The sequence below is a fragment of the Canis lupus genome, chromosome 7 (genome assembly GCF_011100685.1).
Source record: "Canis lupus familiaris isolate Mischka breed German Shepherd chromosome 7, alternate assembly UU_Cfam_GSD_1.0, whole genome shotgun sequence".
NCBI classification, from domain to species: Eukaryota; Metazoa; Chordata; class Mammalia; order Carnivora; family Canidae; genus Canis; species Canis lupus.
The window spans coordinates 64,247,686-64,264,697 of NC_049228.1; the positions used below are offsets into that span (position 1 = coordinate 64,247,686).

The following is a 17,012-nucleotide window of genomic DNA, read 5'->3' on the forward strand; positions in this document are numbered from 1 at the left end:
GACAACAGCAGTCAGTCTCCTACTTGATCCAGGGCTGAGTCGTAACAGAGCGGTTCTGGTCCTCCAGGAGTTGGAGGAAGCAGGAAATCAGTGAGGACTAGAATGGTTGAAGGGACTCAGGCTGGGCCCTGAAATATGGATAGGATGTACAAGAGTCCAGGGAAGAGGGCAAGGCATTCTGGGCCAGGGTTGGCTCTACCAACCAAGTCTTTTAACCCAGCCTAAAGAAGTGCCTGGCACCTAGTAGACACTAAATGTGATTTCAAAGATATTTTGAAAGAAATTTAATTTAAGAAATTTAATTTCTAATGCATATTCTATACTGCAAGTTTGCTGTAGAAGACATTTTCTGTGAGGTATAATTGACAAAATTAGAAGATATTTAAAGTATACATCAAGGTGATTGGATATGGTATACATTGTGAAAGGATCCCCTTGAGTTAATTAACATATCAGTCACTTCATGTACTTTTTTGTGGGAACATTTAAATTCTACTCTTAACAAATTTAATTTATGCAAAACACTGTTACCAACTATAGACGCCATGTTATTATACATTAGCTCTTCAGATCTTATTCATCTTATAACTAAAAGATTATACTGTTTTACCAATCTCTTCCTATATTTCCGACCTGTAGCCCCTGGCAACCACCTCCCTACTCTTTTTCTATGAGTTCGTCCTTTGTTTTTGTTGATTTTTTTTTTCCCCGTGTATCAGTAATACTATGAAGTATGTCTTTCTCTGGCTTATTTCACTTAGCATAAGGCCCTCTAGGTTCATCTATGTTGTCATAGTCACAAATGGCAAGATATTCTTCTTAAGGCCAAATAATAACCCTTGGGGGGGGTGTGTGTGATTTTGACCAACAGTGGTCGCGTTTTCTTATCCATTTATGTCAATGGACACTTAGGTTGTTTCCATATTGGCTATTATAAATAATGCTCTAACGAGCATGGGAGTGCAGATATTTTTTCAAGTTAGTGTTTTCACTTCTTGGGGCAAATATCCAGAAATGGAATTGCTGGGTCATATGGCAGTTCTATTTTTAATTTCTTGAGGAACCTCCATTGTGTTTTCCATAGTTTCTGTACCACTTCACATTCCCACCAGTAGTGGATACAGGCTCCCTTTTGTCCACATCATTGCCACCCATTTGTCTTTTATATAGAATAGCCATTCTAATAGATGTGAGGTGATATCTCATTGTAGTTTTGATTTTCATTTTCCTAATGATGAGTGATGTTGGGCACCTTTCACATATCTATTGGCCATTTGAATGTTATCTTTGGGGAAAAACTATTTAGTTCCTCTACCCATTTCTTAATTCTTTTTTCTACTGAGTTGAAAATTAGAATCTTGGATTTGCACTTCATCTCAGGCACATGATTTGTAAGTATTTTCTCCCATTATGTAGGTTGCCATTTCATGTTTTCATGATTTTCTTTGCTGTGCAGAAGTTTTTCAGTTTGACATAGTCCCAGTTGTTTCTGCTTTTGTTTCTTTTCTTATTGGTGTCAGATTTTTAAAAACTCATCGCAAGACCTATGATAAGGAGCTTACCCCTTGTGTTTTCATCCAGGAGTTTATGGTTTCAGTTTTGATTTTTGAAGTCTTTAATCCATTTTGAGTTGGTGATTGTAAATAGTGTATGATAGTGGTCTAGTGTCATTCTTTTGCATAGGGACTATCCAGTTTTCTTAGCACCATTTATTGAGGAAACTATCCTTTCCCCCATCATATATTCTTGGCTCTTTTGTCAAAAATTAATTGGCCATATACGTGTGGATTTATTTCTGGGCTCTCTGTTGTATTCCATTTACTTGCATGTCCAGTTTTATGCCCCTACCATAGTGTGTCAATTACTATGGCTTGGTAATGTTTGAAATAAGGAAGTGAGATGTTAGCTGTAGGCTGGTCATATGTAGCCTTTATTATGTTGAGGTATGTTCTCTCTGTACCCACTTTGTTGAGAGTTTTTATCATGAAAGGATGTTGAATTTTGTCATGCAATTTTTGCATCTGTTGAGATGATCATGATTTTTAAAGATTCATTTTGTTAATGCGGTATGTCACTTTTATTGATTTGTGATGTTGAACCATCCTGCATCCCTGGAATAAATCCCATGCGATCATGGTGTATGATCCTTTTAATGTTCTTTTGAATTTGGTTTACTAATATTTTGTTGGAGTATTTTACATCTGTGCTCATCAGAGATACTAGCCTATGATTTTTTTTCACTGTAGGGTCCTTGTTTGGTTTGGGTATCAGGATTAATGCTGACTCCTGGACTTTTGTTTGTTGTCAGGCTTTTGGTTACTGCTGCAATCTCCTTACTGGTAATTTGTTCAGATTTTCTTTTTCTTTGTGATTCAGTTTTAATAGGTTATGTATTTCTAGGAATTTATCAATGTCTTCTAGGTTTTCTAATTTGTTGGCATGTAATTGCTTACACTAGTTTCTTATGAGCCTCCTTTTTTCCATGTAATTTTTTTACAGGTTTGTTTATTGTAGGCAGGAGCGGGGGGTGGGAATCTCAAGCAGATTCCATGCTAAGTGCAGAACCTGGTGTGGGGCTCGAAGCCCTGAGATCGTGACCTGAGCCAAAATCAAGAGTCTTGACTGAGCCACCCAGGCACCTCTGGACTTTTTTTTTTTTATTGAACTATAGTTGACACACATTGTTACATTGGTTTCAGGACCATAACATAATGATCCAAGTCTATATATTATGCTGTGCTCACTACAACTGTAGCTACGAACTCTCAGCGTAGAGTGCTATTATGTTGCTATATTGCCTATGTTGTACCTTTTTTTCCCCCATGACTTATTCCTTCCGTAACTGGAAGCTCTGTCTCCCATTCTCCTTGACCCATTTAGCCCATATGATCCTCTGCATTTTTATAGTATCAATTGTAATATCTCTCCTTTCATTTATAGTTCTGAGTCTTTTCTCTTTTTCTTGGATGAGTCTAAAGATTTGTCTACTTACCTTTTCAAAAGAACCAGCTCTTAGTTTCATTGATCTTTTCAATTGTCTTTTTAGTCTCTATTTCATTTATTTCCCTTCTGATCTTTGTTATGTCCTTTCTTCTAGTACTTTTGGGCTTAGTTTGTTCTTTTTCTAGTTCCTTAAAGTGTAAGGTTAGGCTTTTTATGTGAGATCTTTCTTATTTCTTAATGTAGGTATTTATTACTGTGAACTTCCCTCCTAGAATTGCTTTTGCTGCATCCTGTGAGTTTTGGATGTTGTATTTCTATTTGTCTCAAGATACTTATTGATTTTCCCTTTTGAATTCTTCTTTGACCCATTTGTTGTTCAGTAGTATGTCTTAAATCTCACATAGTTGTAACTTTTTCCATATTTTTCTTGTAATTCATTTCTAATTACGTACTCTTTTGGTTAGAAAAGTTTTGTCTCTGGGAAAAGAGCATTTTCATGTTTTTATTTCCTTACTGTTAAATTATATACCAATAATTATGTATTCCTCTATTAGTTTTTTGCTTTAATTTTTAAAATCTCAAGGAAGATATTTATAAGCAGAAGGAAGAGAGCCTCAGGCATCTCAGTTAAGATAAACTTTGGTAGTCCCAGTTTTCTGACCTGGGCCCCAAAAGTGAACTTCTGGAGTTAATGAGCTCTCAAAGTATATATGGTACAGCTTTCTTTCTTTGTCTCTTTCTAGACTCTTATTCTCCATTGTCTCCCCAGTGAGAAAGTAATAAACTTACCATTTCTTTTAATTAGGTTGAGCTGCCAAATGTCTGTTCCACAATATTTTATGGTAATTAATGGGTTTAATTTTTAAAATGTACTCCAGTTGTATTTTTATGAAGGCTATGTTATGTTTAATTGTACATATCAATAAGAATGTGGTTGAGGGGGAATAAGTCAGAGCTAAGACAGGTAACATTCAACCTGGATGGCACCTTGGGAATGTTCACCTGCCCCATGTACGTTTAGTCAGCAGACTTTATGAAACACCTGATTTCCAGAAGAAAGGTAGGTAATAGTAGGTGGAAGGTTAGGAAGATCATCAGAGTATTCTAGAGAATACCAAGATAAGTTTGTTCCTAATGCATTTTTTAAAGACCTAATAATGTTTGCTGGTAGGATAGGGTAAACAGAGTTGAAAATTCAAGTCAAAGAACCCCCTGCCCAGTCATTACATTATGTTTGGAAGTCTGCTGTGATTGTGTCATCCTAGCAGGCAGAATTTAAAACCTATTCTATAAAATGCATAATAGCCTTCTAGTACCAAGTCCACAAAGTATAGTAGATTTGAGTGCTCAGGAAACTTCAATGTAGTTCAAAAACAGTCTGAAATATCTTTTGGAAAATTAGCACAAAAATGGTATATTATTGACCATTAGCTCACTGTGAAGACTTGTTTTTTGGTCCACATTGCCTTCCTAATTCTGGTGTAAGGCAGATTTATTAATAGTTACCATCTAATGCTCACCAGATCATGAACTCAAAGCCAAGGAGAATGTTTAGGTAGTCTTTGTTTCCTTCCATGCCTAGAACAATATACTCCATATTGTTAGGTGTTCTGGAAAGATTTGTGGAATTGAACCAATACTAATTAAACTTCACGGGCACTGTTTTCTATTACTTCTTTCCCATGAACATTTTAGGTTAAAGATGGCAGCAGGTAAGTTTGCCATGTGTATGGGACATCACCGTTTCCATTTTCTTGTGAAATAGGAACTGTCCAAGATCACCATGCCAGTTATATTTAATGAGCCCTTGAGCTTCCTGCAGCGACTCACTGAATATATGGAGCATACATACCTCATCCATAAGGCCAGTTCATTCTCTGATTCTGTGGAAAGGATGCAGGTATGTGCCAAACAAGCACTGGAAGGGCATAAGTCTTATAGACTTCTCTGCCACCTCCACCCCCAAAAACACATACGCAGAATTTGTGCTAAACACAGCTCAAAGTTGGGCAGTGTTATTAAAATTCGAGTGTTGGGAGTACCCTCTGCAATACCCACCCATTCCCCGCCACCCCCCATCATCTAGCTGGAGTACCAGCACCATGGAAAGACCAGTGTGTATGGCTGGGTTAGTTACAGGCAGAGCAGAGTAGACACATTGTTCTTCAGACAAACTGGTGGCATTCTAAAGGAATCTTTCTGTTCTTTTATTTATATCCATCAGCTTTTCCCAACCTCATGGGACTTGATATCAGTTTGTTCAGTTTTATATATTTTTCCCTATCCTAAAAGTGTTGTACTTTTTAGAAATTTTAAGAAAATTAAAAGTAATTTGGGGTTTGAGAGTTTTTTTTAAAGTTCTTGAGAGAATTTGTAGTATCCTGAGGGTGTTATAAAAACTATATGGCTCAGAATGACTTTAGCAGGAGACTCCATAATTTTCATTTTGAATACCCACACTGGCATATTAAGTTGCTAGAGCTGTATTAAAAATCCAAAGTAATTAAACTCCTCAAAATAATTTTGAAAATTACTGTCTTCAGCAAAATTTCAGTTCCTAAAAGAATGGGGAACAAGTAGGCTATTTTTAACTTCTGATGCTGTGTTCCACAGTGTGTAGCTGCATTCGCTGTGTCTGCTGTTGCTTCTCAGTGGGAACGCACTGGAAAGCCTTTCAACCCGCTCCTGGGGGAGACCTATGAATTAGTTCGGTAAAGATCTTTCACTTTTTGAGATGGGTTTGGCGTGATTTGTATAGCTTTTCAGATGAAGAGGAAAGATACATACTTTTTTTGAACATTACCAACATTTTGCATTACTGGAGCAAGTTAACAGTTTAGATGTTTGTTCTATTTTAGAGACTGTCAAAAATGTGGAAACATACACAAAATGCACCATTATAAAAAATAATTATAAAGATTTCAATATTTCTGATCATGTGTATTAGTTATTCTTTTCTCCTTCTGTAGATCATAAGATATGATTGGAGTTGTTTTAATACCCACATAATATATGTTACCACGAATTTATACTGTTGGCATTAAAGGCGATAAATGCATCTACAAGTCTAATTCTCTGTACCCACTGTAGCCTGCTGCTTTACACACAGAGAATCCACTTCACTTTAATTTTTCTGAATCTACCTCTTTATCTCTCCACAAGTTTTGATATCATTTATATTCTAGATGTTTGAAAGGACAGGGACACATTAGATTCCTCTATCTGTGTATCAAGGGAATAAGTTTTAAATTTACATGGCTAATATTGTCAGTTCATGCAGGTTGCCCAAATTCATGTGCCTGTTATGTTCAAGTAGCTAGTACCTGTTTCTTAATATTTTAACATTGCCTTTTGACTGAAATGACAATAATGTACATATTGCATGGTAGGAGTTAATTATAATTCCCTCACCCCACCCCTTTTTTTTTTAAAGAGATGACCTTGGTTTCAGACTCATCTCCGAGCAGGTCAGCCATCACCCGCCCATAAGTGCATTTCATGCTGAAGGATTAAACAACGATTTCATCTTTCATGGCTCAATCTACCCCAAACTAAAATTCTGGGGCAAGAGTGTGGAAGCAGAACCCAAAGGAACCATCACTTTGGAGCTCCTTGAGTGAGTTGAAATCAAGCCATTAAACTTTTCATGTATACCTACTCATAAATATGTATACTTGTACACAGACCTAACAGCATTGTTCAAAAGCTGGAGAAAAAGAAACAGCTTTTATACAGTGTAAATTATCTACCTTTCTGTAAAAGAATTGAGAAGCACTGCAGTAGCCATTGTTTATCAATTTAGGTATGTACAAAAAATTTAACTTGACGTTTGACTATGGTGTTTGGATCTATTTTAAGATAGAATGGAGTCAGTTATCACATAGTTCTTAAGAAACGTTTTCTATACATCATGGTGATATTTTCTTTAATATCTTCCAAAATGAATTCACTTTGAGAAATACTGAAATAGTAATTGTGTGGTGCATTTTAAACATTAGGTAAATTTGGAAGTTATTTTGCAATACAAAATATTAGCATAGAATATCTTTCCATGTATTTATGTCATCTTCAATTTCTTTCATTAACGTCTTGTTTTCAGTGTACAGGTCTTTCACTTCCGTGGTTAAATTTTTTCCTAGATATTTTATTCTTTTAATTATTTGCAGTTAAAAATAGAATTGTTTTCTTAGTTCCATGCTCATGGATTATGAGTTAATACTGTTAGTATATCCATACTAACCAAAGCAGTCTACAGTTTCAGTGTAATTCCTATCTAAATTACAATGACAGTTTTCACAGAAACATAACAATTTAAAAATTTTTACGGAACCACAAAAGATACTGAAAAGCCAAAGCAGTCTTAAAAAAGAACAAAGCTGGTGGGATCACACTTCTCAATTTTAAACTATATTACAAAGCTATGGTAATTAAAACAATATAGTATTGGTACAAAAACAGACACATAAAATTAATGGAGCATAACAGAGAGCCCAAAAATAAGCCCATGCATATATGGCCAATTTATGAAAAAGATGGAAAGGCCAGTTTATTCAATAAATGGTGTTGGGAAAACTGGGCAGCTGCATGCAAAGAATGAAACTGGACCACTATCTTGCACCATTAACAAGTTAATTCCAAATGGATTAAAGATTTGAATATAGAACTAGAAAGTACCCAGAAGAAAACCTAGATGATGAGGTCACATAATCTTGACATTATGTGACCTCATCATCTCATTATTTTTAAATCTTACACCAAAAGAAAAAGCAAAAGAGCATGAAAAAAGGAAAAGAAAAAATGTGGGACTACATCAAACCCAAAAAGCTTCTGCATGGCAAAGGAAACCATCAACAAAATGAAAAAGCCACCTACGAAATGGGAGAAAATTTTTGCAAATCATCTATTAGATAAGGGGGCTAACATCCAAAATAGACAGAACTCCTACAACTCAAAGGCAAAAAAGCAAACAGTCCAATTTAAAAATTGGGCAGAGGATCTGAATTTTTCCAAAGAAGGCCTACAATTGGCCAACAGGTACATGAAAAAGTGCTTAGCATCACTAATCCTCAGGGAAATGCAAATCAAAACCACAGTGAGATATCCCCAAACACCTATCAGAATGTCAAAATGACTAGAAATACCAAGTGCCTGCGAGAAGAAAAGGGAACCCTTGTGTCCCTTTTGGTGGAAATGCAAACTGGTGCAGCCACTATGGAAAACAGTGTATGAGGTTCCTCAAGGAATTAAAAATAGAACTACCACACTGTCCAGCAGTTCCACTTCTGGATATTTACCCAAAGGAAATGAAAACACTAACTTGAGTAGACATATATACCGCCCCCCGCCCATGTTCATTGAAGCATTATTTGCAACAGCCAATATATAGAAACAGCCTCAGCCTAAGTATCCATCCATGGATGCATAAAGAAAAGGTGATATAGGGGCACCTGGGTGGCTCAGCGGTTTAGCGCCGCCTTCAGCCCAGGGCGTGATCCTGGAGACCTGGGATCGAGTCACCCATCAGGCTCCCTACATGGAGCCAGCTTCTCCCTCTGCCTGTGTCTCTGCCTCTTTCTCTCTCTCTCTCTCTCTCTCATGAATAAATAAAAAATCTTAAAAAAAAAAAAAAAGAAAAGGTGATATATATAATGGAATATTATTCAGCCATAAAAACAAGTGATATCTTGCCATCTGCCACAATATGGCTAGACTTTAGAGCGTTATGCTAAGTGAAATAAGTCAGAGAAAGACCATATGAGTTCTCTTATATGTGGAAATAAGTAAGTAAATAAGTAAAAAGTAAAAAGGCAAGCTCATAGATACAGAAAGCAAAATGGTGGTTACCAGAAGTAGGAGGGAGAAGATAGAAGAAATGAGTGAACAGTCTTTGTTTTTCATTTAAGTAAATTGAATTAATTTTTTAAAAGAAGAAAACAGATTTAAATCCAAAGGTGGTTCCTATTCTAGTTAAAATGGAGTGAGCACCCTCTAGTCTGTCTTTCCTATGGATTACAACTGGCCAGAAGACATAAAGCAACTATCTGAGGAGTCTGAAGAGTAAAGGGTCACAGATTGGTTGGGGGGAGATACTGAAATTTGTATCAAAGACTTTATTTTTTTTTAAAGATTTATTTATTTATTCATGATAAACACATTGAGAGAGAGGCAGAGACACAGGCAGAGGGAGAAGCAGGCTCCATGCAGGGAGCCCGACGTGGGACTCGATCCCGGGACTCCAGGATCACACCCTGGGCCAAAGGCAGGCACTAAACTGTTAAGCCACCCAGGGATCCCCTGTATCAAAGACTTTAAAGCAGCTTTTATAACTATGCTCCATGAGATAAAGATGAACACTCTTAAAATGAATAGAAAGACATTCTAGCAAAAAAAAAAAAAAAAAAAGTATTTGTGGAAATTTTAATACTGAAATATACAGTAACAAAAATAATGAGATAGGCTCAGTAGAATGAAGATGATTATGTATAGGACTGTTTGCTGAACACTACACAATACTGATGAAAATAACAATTGAGTAATGGAAGACATACTGTGTTTCAATGTATTTGGAAGCTTTAATATAGTTAAGATGTCAGCTCTCCCCTAATTGATCTGAAGCAATCTGTATTAAGACTATCCAAATTAAAAGTCTGAGGATGATTTTTAATATAGAGAAGTTGATTCTAAAATTTATATGGAAAGGCAAATGAAATAGAACAGTCAGAACTTTTGAAAAGGAAGAACAGAATTGATGGACTCCCACTTCTCAATTTTAGGACTTAACTCTAAAAATCAAGAGACCAAGAAAGTGTGATGATGACAAAAGGACAGACATATACATCATTGGAACAGACGAAAGAGTCCAGAAATTGACCCAAAGAAGTGTGGTCGGTTGATTTTTGACACAGGTGCAAACACAGTTCAGTGAAGGATAATCCTTCCTACAGATGTTAGGGGAACAATTGGACACACATATTTAAAAAACGAACTTCAGTTTGTCTCACATCATATATAAAATGAACTCAAAATAGATCATAGACTAAAATCAAATTTATAATGTGTAAAGCTTTTGGAAGAAAACAAAATATTTCTGGCTTTGGATTAGGCAGTGACATCTTACAGATACACACCAAAGCACAATCCAGAAAAGACAAAATTGATAGATTTTATCAACATGAAAAACTTTTGCTATGTGAAAGACACTCTCCAGAGAATGAAGAGAGAAGTTCTAGATGGGTAAATATTACTTGCAAATTACATATCCAACAAAGAACTTGTATCCAGAATATATAAAGAATTCTCAGAATTTAGCAGTAAGAAAACAGAGCAACTCAATAAGAAATTGGGCGAAGGACACAGATACTTCACCAAAAGACATAGAGGGATGGCAAACACATGAGAAGATCTCAATAGCATTAGTCATTAGAGAAATGCAAAATTATAATCAAAATGAGATACCACTGTGCATCTATATAGAATGGCTAAAATCAAAATAATTTTTAAAATTGATATTAAGGCCAACTGCTGACTAGGATGCAGCCTAACTAGAAATATTTGCTGGTGGGAATGTAAAATTGTAGAGTCACTCTGGAGAGCAGTATGGCAGTTTCTTATATAGTTAACTACAGGTTTACCATACAGTTCAGCAGTCTCCTTCTAGGTATTGATCTAGAGGAATGAAAATTTATGTTGTCACAAAATCTTGCCCACGGATGTACATAGTGATAGTATTAATAATCACCAAAAGCTGGAGTTTCCTCAAAAAAAAAAATTAAAAATAGAACTGTATGATCCAGTAATCACACTACTGGGTATTTACCCAAGGAATACAAAAACACTAATTCAGAAAGATACATGCACCCTTATGTTTATTGCAGCATGTTTTACAGCCAAATTATGGAAGCAGCCCATGTCCATCAGTAGATGAATGGATAAAGAAGAGGTGGCTCTACATATACATTGGAATATTACTCAGCCACAAAAAAAATGAAATCTTGCCATTTGCAGCAACATGGATGGAGCTAGAGAGCATGATGCTAAGTGAAATAAGGCAAATACCATAAATTCCACATGAATGAAATCATAAGAAACAAATGAACAAAAGGAAAAAAAAAAAGACAAACCAAAAAGACTCTTAACTATAGAGAACAAACAGATGGTTACCAAGGGTGGGGGAAGGTAGGTGGAGGGGTGGAGGAAATAGGTGTTGGGGCTCATCATTATCTTGATGAGCACTGAGTAATATATGCAATTGTTGAATGATGGTAACTACACTGGAATTAAAAATTTTTAAATACAAATAATAATTACCCAAAACTGAAAGCAACCCAAAATCTTCCCATAAGTGAATGGTTAAACTCTGGTATATCCCTAAAGTGGAATAATACTCAGAAATAAAGAATAATTTATTAAAACATGGAATTTAAAATGTATTACACAAAGGAAGCTAATGTAAAAAAGCTACATACTATATCATCTCATGTATATGACATTTTGGGAAAGGCAATAGAGAACAGATGCATTGTTTTGGGGTGAGGGATGGATTAGGTATTCAGGGCTTAGGGAGAAGGGGAGGGCTTGAGTGAATTTAGGGGGGAAGCTATGATTGAATTGCTCTAGATTCTGATTGTGGTGGTTACAAGATCTATATATGCATTTAAACTCATAGAATGATATGCCCGCAAAAGTGAATTTTGCTGTTTGTAAATTAAAAATACATTTATAAAACACAAATGTATGAAGACGTAAAACAAATGTTTTCAAAAGCAAAGCATGTGTAAAGTTGGAGCTTATTCGCATATGTAAGTATTTCCCTTTGGTGAGCTAGAAGTTACTCTTTTGGAAAGTCCTAAATAGACCTTCATTTTTATTTTCTACCTCTAATTTTGTTTTTATATATTTTCGCCAAACTTTTGAATGCTTAAGATGAGTATAGGCATACCTTGGAGACCTTGTGGGTTTGCTTCCAGACTACTGCAATAAAAATACTGCACTAAAGCAAGTCAGATGAATTTTCTGGTTTCCCAGTGCATGTAGAACTTAGGTGTACACTATATTGTAATCTATTAAACGTACAATAGCATTATGTCAAAGAATAATCCAATATGCATACCTTAACTTAAAAATTTCTTACTGCTAAAAAATGCTAACCATCATCTGAGCTTTCAGTGAGTCCAAATCACTGATCACAGATCACCATAACAAATATAGTAATAATGAAAAATTTTAATATACTGCAAAAATTACCAAAATGTGACACAGAGATATGAAGTGAGCAAATGCTGTTGGAAAAGTCGTGCCAGTAGACTTGCTCGCTGTGGGGTTGCCACAGACCTTCGATTTACTTAAAACAAAAAACATTATCTGCAAAATACAATAAAACTGTTTATATACTGATACGTACATAGTTTATTTGGAATTTGGTGGAAGTGTAGGTTTTTCTCTTAGGCTTCTGTATCCTTTTAAGGAACAGCAAGAGTAGTCAGACAATAACCATTTCATTGTCAATTAGCATCAATAGAGGTTTTGAAGTCTTAGAACTTAGTTACGTCCAGCCTCCTGAATTGTCACCCTGAGTAATGGTGTTTGAGACAAATGCACTTTTTAAGCGAAATAACACTTCACGTTTACTTTTCTGAGTTGTTGGTTTTTTGTTTTTGTTTTTTAGACACAGTGAAGCATACACATGGACAAATCCTACCTGCTGTGTACATAATATCATTGTGGGTAAACTCTGGATTGAGCAGTATGGCAATGTGGAAATCACAAACCACAAGTAAGATGCTTTAGGGTTCTTATCTATCCCTTCAACTATCATCAGCCCATTCCAGTGGACTTCATTTTTTTTTTTTTAAAGCCCTCGTAGAGCCTAATTATAATTTAAGAACCCGGCAGTGTGACTCTTGGGTAAATAGAAGCCCATCCATTTAACGAGTGGAGTTCATTAAAGTTTCTGATTAGGGATGACTTGGTGATCTTTGAGTTTTCACAGATGAAATTATAATTTGATCCTCAGCTCATTTTGTTTACAGTGCTTAGTTTGTAGTATTCACAGAGAGAGTGAGGTGGGAAGAACATGGAAGTTAAAAAGAGCAGGTTTGGGGATCCCTGGGTGGCTCAGCGGTTTAGCACCTGCCTTTGGCCCAGGGCACGATCCTGGAGTCCCGGGATCCAGTCCCGCATCGGGCTCCCCGCATGGAACCTGCTTCTCCCTCTGCCTGTGTCTCTGCCTCTCTCTCTCTCTCTCTCTCTCTCTCTCTCTGTCTATCATGAATAAATAAAATCTTTAAAAAAAAAAAAAAAAGAAAAAAGAGCTAGGTTCAAATCCTACCCTGTGCCCTTAGGCACATGTCTTATTCTGCTGGGGCTGCTTTAACAGACCATGACCGACTGGGAAGCTTAAACAGTAGAAATTTATTTCTCACAGTTCTGGAAGCTAAGAAGTCCAGAGTCGGGGCACTGGCAGCTTTGATGTCTGGTGGAGGCTCTTTCCCTGGTTTGCAGCGGCTGCCTCCTCATATCCTCATTTGGCAGATGCAGAGCTCATGTCTTTTGTCTCTTAGAAGGGCAGTAATCTCATTCATGAGGACTCCACCCCCAATTAGGGCTTCAACATAGGAATTTGGGGAGACACAAATACTGATTCCTTAGCAGTAGATCTCTTGTTCTTCATGAGCCTTGCTTACCTGGGTGGGTCCAGTATTAATTGAGGATCAGCCATTGATAACCTCTGATGGAGCCTGGCATATGTTAGAAAATCAGTAAACAGCAGCTGCTCTAGAAAGGTCACCTACCTCATTACTCTCTACTGCTGCTTCTGTGGTAAATGGTCATCTGAGCTTTAATACCTTCCTCACAGGACTGGTGACAAATGTGTGTTGAATTTTAAGCCATGCGGCCTTTTTGGTAAGGAATTACACAAAGTCGAAGGCTACATTCAAGATAAAAGGTAAGGTTTCCATTTTAAATGTTGAGTAGTGTAGGTGTCCTCCACTAAATAAAATGTTAGTATTAAAATCTGCCATAGCCTAGGAAACCTTTAGTGAGTTGAAATTTTTTTTCTTCTACAAGGAAGTATCTTGTTTCTTTAAAGAATCTGATTCATAAGCATCTTCATGATAAGATTCAGTCACAACAAAACCCTAGTTTAATTGTTGGCTGAATATCAATTTCTCTTGACAGCAAAAAGAAGCTCTGTGCCCTCTATGGGAAATGGACTGAATGTTTATATAGTGTTGACCCAGCTACTTTTGATGCTTACAAAAAAAATGATAAGAAAAATACTGAAGAGAAGAAAAACAGCAAACAGGTGAACATCCTATAAGGCGATGTGGGGGGAATCACTGGGCTCTTGAATTTGTACTGATCATTTTAGAGGTGGCCTGTTACTGGGTCATAGTTCGACCTCTCCCCCCCCCCTTTTTTTTTTGGTCTTGTTCCTAATGCATGTAATTATTCTCCCTGGATCATCTTTGTTTAATTGAGGTATAGTTGACATACATCCTTGATTCTTTTTAATGAACAGATAACCTGTCCTGGTAGCGACTGTTTGACGTTACCATAATGGAGAATGGGCGTACACCACTTTCAGAGCTCTGTGCATTGATGTGTGAGGCATTGATTGAAGTCACCTAGCTTCGGAAAGTTGGAGTTCATCTTGGACAAATGCTCTTTTTCTTCTTTCTGTTTATGTGCATTTGAAGTTGAGATCAGTTGAATGTTTAAAATTTCCTCCAAAATGCTTTCCTACGTTTTCATGCCCGTTAGCGGTTGTTTTTTTTTTAAATAGTTATTTATTTTAGAGGGAGGGAGGGAGAACCTCTAGCAGACGCCCCACCAAGCGTGGAGCCCAGCGACCCTGAGATCATGACCTGAGCTGAAGCCAAGAGGCAGACACTTAACCAACTGAGCCCCCCAGGCAACCCCCTTAGGAGTTTTGTTACCCCCCTCTCACGTGTAAACCACTCAAGTGAAGACCCGCCCCATGAGACAGTCATTCCTTGTTAACCTTTCTTCCTGTGAGACCGTCGGCCTCCCCCTCCCCACCCGTGAGGGTGACAGCTGCTGGCCGCAGGGCCCGCCGAGGCCTGCGTATTGAGTGTGCTGCCGGTCCTGTCTCCGTGCACAGTTGCGGAGGCTAAAGGAAGGGCTCGTGTTTGACAGAGAGGCTTGAGGACTGCTGGCCGTCCAGGAGCGGGCGCCACGGTTAGGAGCACGGCCCCTGGGGAGGAATCTTCGCCCACATTGCCGAGTGGGGCAGAGGCTTAGGTTTCCCCCTTCTGTCTGGCACCTTCGGTGCCTTCATTTGTAAAACGGAGATGGTAACAGTAGCTGCCATGTGAACCGAGTGGAGGAGTGGGTAGGGGCTCGGGGCACTGTCTGCCTGTTGTGAGCACGACGGACGTGGAGGCCGGTCTGCTCGCCTGGCCCAGCCAGCGGGCCTCCAAGCTCCCCTGGGCAATTCTCAGGCCTGTGAAATTGAAGAAGCCCGAGTTTTCCACCCAAATAGCTGTATTTATGAGTGACTTTCTTGTAAACCAAGTTAACCAGGGTCCCTGAGGCGAAGGGAAGGAGTTTTGTTAAAGTGACCGGGACGTGCTGCTTTGCTGCAGCTTCAGCCCTTCTCTTTCTGTTTCCCTGCGTCCCTCTGGGCACAGTGCTGCTCTGCCTGCCCCTCCCTGGACACGGGACTGACGGACCGGAGAGGGAAACGTTCCAGAACCCTGGGAGCCCTGACCCAGGCTCCTGGCAGCTGCTCTGACCAGGAGGGGGTCGCTTGGCAAAGACGGCCTCACCGACGCTGTGGCATCCGCCCTGCTTTTACACAGTTGGGGTGGGGGCCACGGACATTCACAGAATTTCAGAAAATGGCCCTCGTGTCCTGTGAATCCAGTCAGTCTTCATAGACAAGTGGCCTTCCCCCTTGGAGAGAAAGGACTCTCGCTCATTCACACCCTGCCCGAGTCCCCCTTCCTGTGCACACATCGTCGTCATCAGTGTTGTCACCTCTGCTGCTCTTCTGTAAACTGTTTATTCACTGAAGCACCTCACCCAGTGGTTTCACATTTGGTGACTGTGTGACGTTGGGAGTATTACTTAACCTTCCAAAGGCTTAAAATCTTCATATAGAACCCCGATATTCCCGTGTCCCTGTAGGTTTATTCTGCGAGGACCAGCACCCGGAGGACCAGCACTGGCACGGCTCTGCCTGTTGGGGGGTGGAGGGAGGAAATGGGAGTTTCCTTGTCAGCTTTTAAAATCTTTTTATAGATTGCTTTTAGGATCCCTACTGCTTTTGTGTCATTGGTAACTTTAGTTAACTGCCCCAAGAATTTAACCTTTTCTTATTCTCATAATATTCCAGTAAATATTCCCTTGAGTTATTTTTGTCTTCAAAAACAAACAAACAAACAAAAAAGCTTTAAAAACATGAAGACACTGTAGTAAAGAGCACTGATGATAATTGTCTTGCCTCGAATGCAGCTAGCACCAAGTGACACAGCTCACAGAGCTCACCGGACACAGCCCCTGGTCAGCAAGTGGTTCGGACCTCTACGCTGTCTAGAGGCCAGGACCTACAAATGAGGTCCTGGTGCCCCTGCCCTCCTGCAGCTCACATTCCAGCGGTGTGCAGGAAGCGGTGGTTGTGTCACAGCTTGTTGAGTGTATTCTTAAAACATTTAATTTTGGGGCAGCCCTGGTGGCGCAGCGGTTTAGTGCCGCCTGCAGCTCAGGGTGTGATCCTGGGGACCTGGGGTCGAGTCCCACATCGGGCTCCTTGCAGGGAGCCTGCTTCTCCCTCTGCCTGTGTCTCTGCCTCTCTCTCTGTCTCTCTCTCTCTCTCGGTGTCTCTCATGAATAAATAAATAAAATCTTAAAAAAAAATTTAATTTTGTCCATCTGTTGGATCTTCTAGATGAGCACTTCTGAGGAGTCAGATGAAATGCCAATGCCAGATTCTGAAAGCGTGTTTGTAATCCCTGGAAGTGTTCTTCTGTGGCGAATAGCCCCACGGCCTCCGAATTCCGCCCAGGTGAGCCTGGGCCCGGTGGAGGCAGCCTCCCTGTTTCTGT

General features: G+C 38.8%; 1 protein-coding gene across 8 annotated transcripts in view; it reads left to right on the plus strand.

Moving 5' to 3' along the window:
• OSBPL1A (oxysterol binding protein like 1A) overlaps positions 1 to 17,012 on the plus strand; it is a 227,702-nt gene that overhangs the window by 204,087 nt on the left and 6,603 nt on the right. For all 8 annotated transcript variants that reach the window (XR_005362553.1, XM_038543635.1, XM_038543637.1 and 5 more), the window contains 7 exons: positions 4,709 to 4,843; positions 5,557 to 5,654; positions 6,377 to 6,559; positions 12,608 to 12,715; positions 13,799 to 13,888; positions 14,122 to 14,248; positions 16,856 to 16,972. Coding sequence is in view for 7 of the 8 variants with exons in the window: in XM_038543635.1 (XP_038399563.1) it covers positions 4,709 to 4,843; positions 5,557 to 5,654; positions 6,377 to 6,559; positions 12,608 to 12,715; positions 13,799 to 13,888; positions 14,122 to 14,248; positions 16,856 to 16,972 (858 nt within the window). In the remaining variant the exon portion in view is untranslated. The remainder of the gene's footprint in view (positions 1 to 4,708; positions 4,844 to 5,556; positions 5,655 to 6,376; positions 6,560 to 12,607; positions 12,716 to 13,798; positions 13,889 to 14,121; positions 14,249 to 16,855; positions 16,973 to 17,012) is intronic.